At 61.7% G+C, this 8,459-nt stretch overlaps 1 protein-coding gene across 1 annotated transcript; it reads left to right on the plus strand.

The window, feature by feature from the left end:
* The first annotated feature begins 4,972 nt into the window (after nt 1-4,972).
* APLN (apelin) lies at nt 4,973-6,856 on the plus strand. Its single transcript, XM_071569549.1, has 3 exons — nt 4,973-5,051; nt 5,902-6,073; nt 6,165-6,856. The coding sequence occupies exons 1-2, from the start codon at nt 4,976-4,978 to the stop codon at nt 6,066-6,068; spliced, it is 243 nt and encodes an 80-aa protein (XP_071425650.1). The 5' UTR covers nt 4,973-4,975; the 3' UTR covers nt 6,069-6,073; nt 6,165-6,856.
* The last annotated feature ends 1,603 nt before the right edge of the window (nt 6,857-8,459 follow it).

Genomic DNA, 8,459 nt, shown 5'->3' on the forward strand with positions numbered 1-8,459 from the left:
AGGTGGTGGTGCAGAAATACCCCTAGTGCTCTAGGGAGGGGACAGGTCTTGCTGGGCCTCCCTGGCCTGAGGGAGCTGGCTGGGGGTCAAACAGCATCCAGTATGGACACCCATCATCTGACATGGGCACCCAACACCTGATACAGGTACCCAACGTCTGCCACAGGCACCCATGGGCTGCAGGAGCAGGGATGGACATGTGGTGCTGCATCCCATCTCATAGCTTGGGCAATGACATGGAAAAGGGACAGAGCTTGGGAGAGACAGCTGAGTCCAGCTTGGTGTGGGGTGTAGGTTTCTGGGAAGCAGGAATATGCACAAAGTCTGGAAAGAGAGCAGAGGGTGATCTCAGTGCTGGTGAGAGCGCGTGGTCCTGCTATTGGGGTAACAGGGATGATAAATCCAGAGTGCTCAGTGGGTTATGTCAGAGACACCAGCACAGGGCACATCAGCCATGTGTCAGCATGGAGCAGCCCCTGTGCTGGCGGATATATGTGTGGAAGGGGAGGGTGATGACTAAGCCATGCAGGGGCTCACCAGCACCTGTCCACAGCCCAGGACCAGCAGCCACCTCTGAGGCTTCACAAGGACCTGTGCTCCATGGGAGGATCCCGCTGGGATGTGCCCTTTGTTCTGCCAGGTCCATCAGCTCCACACCTCTGCTCATCTGCCTTGCTTAAACCTCATTATGTTCGTCATAACGAGCCTTTACCCCGAGGCCTGTCCTTTATTGTGTAGGTGCTTCCTCCAGTGGCTTTAATGACTCTGGTTGTGGAAAGAAAGGTTGGATGAGGGGCAGAGCTGCTACCACAGGTGGTGGAGGTATACACCTCCGGCATGGGCATGGACCTTCAGGGATGGATGCACATCCTCATCTGGGACAGATCATAGAGTCATAGACTGATATGGGTTGGAAGTGACATTAAGAGATCCTCTAGTTTTGACCCCCTGCCATGGGCAGGGATACCTTCTGCTAGACCAGGTTGCTCCAAGCCCCTTCCAACCTGGCCTTGGACACTTCCAGGGATGGGGCAGCCACAACTTCTCTGAGCAACCTGTGCCAGGGCATCAACACTCTCATAGGGAAGAATTTTCCCCCTACATCTAATCCACACCAACTCTCTTTAATTTAAAACCACCCTGGCTTGTCATTTTGCAATGAGCCCTGCCAGAAAGTTTGTCCCCAGAGACTCACATCCCTGCTCAGGTTGGGGCTTCTTGGAGCACTCCCTACAGGATTGCTGCTCGCCACAGTCCATGAAGATCCTTGGGATGTGATCCCCACTTCCTGGGCCAGGGGTCCCTGCACCATCTCACCCCAGTTCTCACAGGCTCGGCCTCAAGGCGAGACACAGCCAGGTCCATCTGGTACCATGAACCCTCTGAGCTGCTGCCCCTTCCCAGTGGCACTTCACGGTCCTTTGAACAGGCAAGCATTTACCCATCCTACCCTCTTAGTGACTCTCCAACTCTGTTCCCTCTCCACCTGTCCAGCAGGGACTGTCCAGCTGCGTCACTGCAGGGACTGTCCAGCTGGGTCCCTACATTATCCGGCTGTGTCCCTGCACTGCCTGTCCAGCTGTCACATCATCCGGCTGTGACACGGCTCCGACTGTCCAGCTGTGGCACTGGGACCCTGCTCACCACGAGGTGGCACCAGGACTGCGCCGTGCAGCCGCACAGACCCCTGTCCCGTGTCTCGCTGTCCTGTCGTGTCCTCTGTCCCTGTCCATTCTGCAGCTCCGGCAGCAGCAGAGCCGGGTGATCGCACAACCATCCCATGCCTCATGAGCCCTGGAACGCTTATGTCATGAATGCTCTCAGGCTGCTTGTGTCCAGCATCACCCTCTGGTCCCCTCCTCTCAGGGGACCCCAGGAGAGGGCAGATGGGGGTCCCCAGCAGAGGCACAGAGGAGGGAGGGGAGACAGGGTGACCCCAAAACTACGGTTTGCTATGGTAGTTTTCCAAGGATGGGATGCAGTGCTGTGGGGACGGTCAGGCAGCACTTTGCTGCCATCCTACTTGTTAGTGACAAGCACTAATGATCCATCTGCCGTGTCTGGGCCAAGGGAGGGCTGAACCACTCACCACATGGCTGCACCCTGCTTCCATGGGGTACCCATGGTGATGGGGGTCCCGATCCTCTTATTCCCAGCATCTGAGCTCCACATTGCAATGCCATCGCTGCTGATGCTTCCCCAATGCCATTCTCAATGTCATTTTTGATGCCACCCCTGATGCCATCAACCCTGGTGCCACTCCTGATGCTATCTTTTCTGGTGCCATTCTTGATGCCATTCCCGATGCCACATCCAGGAGATGGGGCTACAGTTGTCCCATCCCCATGGGCACAGTGGCTGCACATCCCTCCTCCTCAGCCAGCACAGGGGGGTGTCACCGGCTGTCCCTGGGGACCCCCGGGACCGCGTGCCTCTCTGAGCCCACGTCAACAGGACGAAGCTCCTTGGCCACTGCACGTCCGGTGGGGCCCGTCCCTCCCGCGGGAGATTTCCTCGAAGACGAGCCGGAGGAAGGCTTCGGAGGGACATCCTCCCTTTGTGGGCTATTGTTGGCCTTCCGTCACCTGCAGAGGCCGCGGGGTGACTCAGGCCGGGGTGACGCGCCCGGCAAACAGGACGCGGCGCGGGAGGGTGTGCGGGCGCAGGAATGCGGAAGCCAGCGGTGGCATCGGGATGCTGCTGCCAGGATCCCTGAGAATGCCCTGGCAGACAGGGTCTGCCTAGTAATGCCTGCCCAGGAGGTGGGCTGGGGGATTCCCACATCACTCCAGAGCCCAGTAGTTGGCATGCAAGGATGGGGTTCCAGCTCCTGCCCCCCTGAAAGAACACCACAGTTTGGGGGTGCAGTGCTGTCAGGGAGCAGTGACCCCAAAGTGCACCGACAGCAGGAGCTGCAGGAGACCCTGGCTGGGAGAGCCTGGCCAGGGGTGGGGGGCACAGCTGGAACAGGCTCAGGGAATGACCCCCTCCTGCAGTACCTACAGAGCACGAGGGGCTTTGGCATGGTACTCACGCTCCCTGTACAGCCCCTCCTCACCATCCGTGCCCTGTAGCCCCCTTACAATGTCCCCCAGCCATCCTCACAGCCCAACACACATTCACCATGTTCAGCCTCTCTTGCAACCCTCCACACCCCCATATAGACCTGCCATACATCCCTCTCTGTCCCCACACCCTGTCCAGAACATCTCCCCTCACCCCATTGCCAGGGGCCATCCCAGGGTACAGCTGCACTTGTCACACACCTTTTGGAGGGGTGATGTCACCCACCTTGTGGGGGCTGATCCTGGTCCAAATGCAAGGTGACCCCCAAAGCTTCTGCATCAGCCCCTCTTCAGATGGGCAGGGAGGGAAAATATAGGGAAAGGGTTGAGATAAGGACCGGCAAAACACCAACTGTCCAAGACAACTCGGTACTGGCACAGGCAAAACAGAACCAGTTTGGGGAAATAAATTGAATTTCATAAAATCATGGAATCACAGAACTGTTTGGGTTGAAGAGACCGTAAAGATCATCCAGTTCCATCCCCCTGCCATGGGCAGGAACACCTTCCACTAGACCAGGCTGCTCCAAGCCCCGTCCAACCTGGCTTTGAACACTTCCAAGGATGGGGCAGCCACAGCATCTCTGTGCCAGAGCCTCACCATCCTCACAGGGAAGAATTTCTCCCTAATCTCTGATCTAAATCTTCCTTTTTATTTATTTATCTCCAATAAAATCAGAGTAGTGTAATGAGAAAAGAAACCAAACTTTAAACCCCTTCCCCCCTGCCTTCCCCTCCTCCTGGGCTCAATTCAGTCCCGATTTATAACTCTCCTCCCTACCCTGGAATGGGTTGCATGCCAATCCCTCCATGGGCACCACCTGGCTGGGGGAGGTAGGGGAGCAGGGATGGAGGGGTCTGTGGGCATGAAGGAGACAGGACAGGTTCCTCCTCCTTTGGATTCCAGGGGAAGTGGGGGCTGAGAGTGAGGGCCTGAGCCAGGTGAGCTGGAGGGTCCCAGGGTCCAAGGGCCAGGCTGGGAGCAGGGGTCCAGGGCCAGAAAGGGAGAGGGCATCCTGAATCCAGGCTATGCAGGGATCCTGGGCCAGGTTGGCAGCAGTGTTGGAGTTTGTGGGACAGTCTGGAGGTAGAGTCCCAGGGCCAGTCTGGATGGGGGTCTGGGGGCCATCTGGATGTGGGAGTCCCAAAGTCAGCCTGGGTAGGGCGATCTGTCCCAGATCCAGGCAGGTTGAGGGGTTCTGGACCATTCCGGGTGCAGAATCTGGGCCATTCTGGGTACAGGGGTCCAAAAGTCAGCCTGGGTGGGGTGACCTGGGCCATTCTGGGTGCAGAGGTCCAAATTCAACTTGGGTGGGGGTCGTGGCCCACTCTGGGTCTGGGAGTCCTGGAATCCACCTGGATGGGGGTCCTGGACCATTCTGGGTCGGGGGGTCCTGGAGTCCACCCGGGTGGGGGTTTCTGGCCCACTCTGGGTCCAGGGGTCCCAGAGTTTACCTGGGTGGGGGGTCCTGGCCCATTCTGGGTTTGGGTTTCCCAGAGCCCAGTTGGGTTGGGGTCCTGGCCCATTCTAGATCCGGGGGTCCCAGAGCCCACCTGGGTGAGGAGTCCTGGGCCAGGCTGGGTGCAGAGGCCAAGCCCAGGCTGGGAGCAGATCCCAGATCCGGACTGAGTGGGGGGTCCTCGGACAAGCTGGGGGGTTCTCAGAGCACTTGGGATGGAATGAGGGGGCTGTAGGTGGGGGATTCCCCAGAGGGTGTGCCGGGAGGGGGATTAGGCTATGGGGGAACCCCGGGGGGGTTGTCCCGGCGGCGGGGCGGGGCGGGGGGCGGAACCCCCCCGGGGGCCCGGGGCCCGATGACGGGCGGCAGCGGGGCCGGGCCGGGCTCTCACCGCCTACAAATGCGGCTCCCCCGGCGGCCGCCCCCGTCGCCCCCCCGCCGCCCCCCGCCATGGCCGCGCCAGGCCGCCTCCTGGCCCCGCTGCTGCTGCTGCTGCTGCTGCTGGGGCTCGTCCTGGCTGCCCCCGGTGAGAGCGGGGCTCCCGCTGGGACCTCCGGGCAGGCAGCGAGGGATGGAGGGAGGGATGGAGGGAGGGGACCGCGGGGACCGTGCCAGGGTGGCCGCGGGCTGCGGGAGGACGCGGAGGGACCGGCACTCCGGCCCGTGCCGCCGGGATCCGCTGTAGCCGGGTTGGAGAGGACAAAGCGCTTTTTCAGAGCCGAAAACTCCTTGGTCCCCCGTGCAAAGCGGGAGCGGGACCGTCCGAAGCCGCAGTGACAGCCCCGGGCATCGCCGAGTGCCGCGGTGGAACCCACGCGGGGCTCGGCCCCGCCCCCAGCTGCCACTCGGCCCCCGCGGGAGTGTGAGACTGGCGATGCTGGAACTGGGACCAGAACATACCGGCCTGGCGCCCCAGGGGACTGGGACCAGTGCTGGGACCAGTAGTGGGATCAGAGCATCCTGGCCAGACACTTCCGAGGCCGAGGGAGCGGGACCAGTGCTGGGAGCCGAGCTGGGACCAGAGCATCACCACCAGGCACCCCGGGGATGCGGGGGAGTGACTCAGGGCGAGGGGCTGAGCGTCTCAGTGGCCCCGGCACAGAGGGGAGCACGGAATGTGGCCGTGGGTAAGGCTGGGGCCGAAGGCGGACTCTGGGCAGCCCTAAGCCACATGGTGAGGCTGGTGGCCGTGGCCACACGAGGTGGCCATGCTGGGCACAGGTGGCCGGGCCACCACGGCAAGCACTCGGCGGCGATGGCTCCTGTTGGAGACAATCCAGGAAACCGGCCGACCAGGCGCCAGGCAACCCCACGGCACTGTCGTCCCTGTCCCACGTGGGGGTACACCCGGCTAACGCTGTTCCTGCCCTCCCCAGGACCGCTGGGCCAGGTGCCGGACGGGAAGGATGCTCAGAACGGCCTTGCCCCAAGGCTGGTGCGGCCACGGGGTGCACGGCGAGGGACCGGACAGAGGCCAGGGGGCTGGCGGAGGTACCGGCGGCCCCGGCCCCGGCTCTCCCACAAGGGTCCCATGCCCTTCTGAGCCAGGTGAGATGCAGGGGGGCATGGGGGACACGGGGAGAACGTGTGATGGTGCCGAGAGGAAACTGGCACGTACCTGAGTTTGCTCTCGTTGCAGGGCTGCCAGCAGCATTCCATGGACACAGCTTCCATCTCCGTGTCCCCGCCTGCTCTGCTCATCCTCCGGCCCCGAGCGTGGGGTCCTACCTGTGAGCCCTCGGCTGGCATCACCTCCTCCCTGTGGCTGTCCCTGGTGGCCTCGGCACCTTGTCTGGCACCATGGGTGCCTCCTGTCCCCTATGTCCGCCTCCCGCTGGGAGCGGGTTGCCTGCAGAAGGGCCGGGGGCTGCCTGTCCCGGTGGGCACAGGGCTGTCCTGGGCATCGGCCCGCTGGGACCATGGGCTTTGCGCAAAGCACTTTGTCAGGCGGAGCAGCTTCTCCGCAGGGGGCTGTGAGTTCCCTCGTGGCCCTGCCCCAGCCTTCTGTCACCCCCATGCCGGGGGGGCAGAGCACACAGACTGTCCCGAGTCTATTTATTCCCATGGTGCTCACCTTGGGTGAGCTGCCCTCCCCAGCGAGCGTGGGCTCCCTTTCCCGCTGGCAGACCCACCTTCTGGGGACCCCCGAGGTGTGGGGTGCCCACTCAGAACACAGTGTGGAGCTCTGGGCCCCTGTGCCTGCCCCACGCTGTGGGACAGCAGGAGCAGGGGGGTACTGGGATATCTGTCAAGCACTGCCATGTACCAAAGGAGGGGCTCTGGCTCTAGCTGGGCCCTGATGATTGTCTCCAATGTCTGTAAAGATTTATTCCGTGTAAATACATCTTTATAGTAAAAAGTTATGATGACGGTACATGCTGATTTCTGGAAAGGTGGGTAGGGGTTGCTTGCCTGCTGGTGGGAAGGGATCCAAGGACCCTCTGCTCACTCCTGAAGCTGCCTGTAGGGTGGCAAGGGGTCATGGCTGGGGCCATGGCAGTCCCTTTTACAGCCCAGCGCTGACAAAGAAGGTGTCTAGCAAGGAGAGAAACCAGCTGCTGAGCCTGTGGGATTGAGGGTCTGGGAGATGGCAGAGGAGATGCTGGAAGGGCACAGGGACACTGGCCCCAGTTGGACAGTGAGGGTAGAGGAGCTGGGGGACTCCTGGGCCACAGAGCAAAGACCTTGTGCTGCTCCAAGTGTTGCCCTTAGCCTTTAGCCCATTCTGGGGTTTGTTTTTGGGAGGAGGGTCTGGGACTGGTGGGAGGAGAATGAGGCCAGTGGGACATGCAGGGACACAGGGGAGGTTGCTGGAGAAGTCTTTGCCACTGCCCAGTGCCTTGCTGGAGTTCTTCAACCCTGGTGTAGGACAGGCAGCGACCCCTGTGCCAGGGTGTGGTGACTCAGTCCTGGGCATGGCTCTCACTGGTTCCATCTGACTGTGCTGCTGTCAGTGGAGCAGCCCCAGTGGCCGATGAATCTTCCCTTTACCCCAGTCTGACTCCACTGGCCCTGGGCAGCCACCCCAGACCCACATGCAGGAGCATCCCTGTCCCTAGCATCTCAGTCCCTGGTATCCCTGTCATCCCCCTCCTCCGTGTCCCCATCTTGATGCTCACATACCTGTGTCCCCATTCTGACATCTCTTGTCACTGGTATCCCACTCTTGGAATACTGCTCCTTGGTGTTCACCTCCTGGTATCCCACTCCTTGGTGTTCCCACTCCATGGGGCTGTGTGTGAGCAGGACCCATGTGGGAGGGGCAGTGGGGCTGAGAGTCAGATTGAGTCCTTGTAGGACCCTACAGGTAGGGAGGGGGGGGTTGGGCCCTGCAAGAGGATGAGACCCCACAGGACAGGACCCTCCTAAGCCCCAGCTGGTGAGGTTCACGTGAGGCTTCCAAACCCCACGCTGTTTGCAGGGGACTGCCCACGGGGAACGCCGGCGGGGAGGGGGTTAAAGGGCTGTGGAGGAGCGGAAGAGTTGCAGCTGCGGGCTGGGAGCGGGGCTGGGGAAGGTCCGGGCCCAGCTGGCCTCTATTAGCTCATCCGCTGGGACCGGGAGGGATGTGCTGCCCGGCCAGTCGCCAGCGCACTCCCGCCACACCGCCACGCACACCGGCCGCGGGGTCCGTGAGCCACTATCACCCCGCGAGTCCCCACGGGCCACTGCTGCCCCACTTCACCCTTGCTGCTCCACTTCACCACTGCCAGCTGCCTCGAGCGACCCTGGGATCCACACCCACCGTACTGCTGCTCCCCTTGCCTCTGCCACCTGGCAAGCCTCAAGGAGCCAGTCACCCACTTTGCTGCTGCTGGCCACCCCATGAGCCACCACCACCCCACTCTGCTACCCTCACCCCACTTTGCCAGCACCAGCTGTCCCACAAGCCCCCAGAAGCCACTGTTGGTGCCCCCATGGTGATATGGGTGGG

Source organism: Pithys albifrons, chromosome 14 (genome assembly GCF_047495875.1).
Source record: "Pithys albifrons albifrons isolate INPA30051 chromosome 14, PitAlb_v1, whole genome shotgun sequence".
In the NCBI taxonomy this organism is placed as follows: domain Eukaryota; kingdom Metazoa; phylum Chordata; class Aves; order Passeriformes; family Thamnophilidae; genus Pithys; species Pithys albifrons.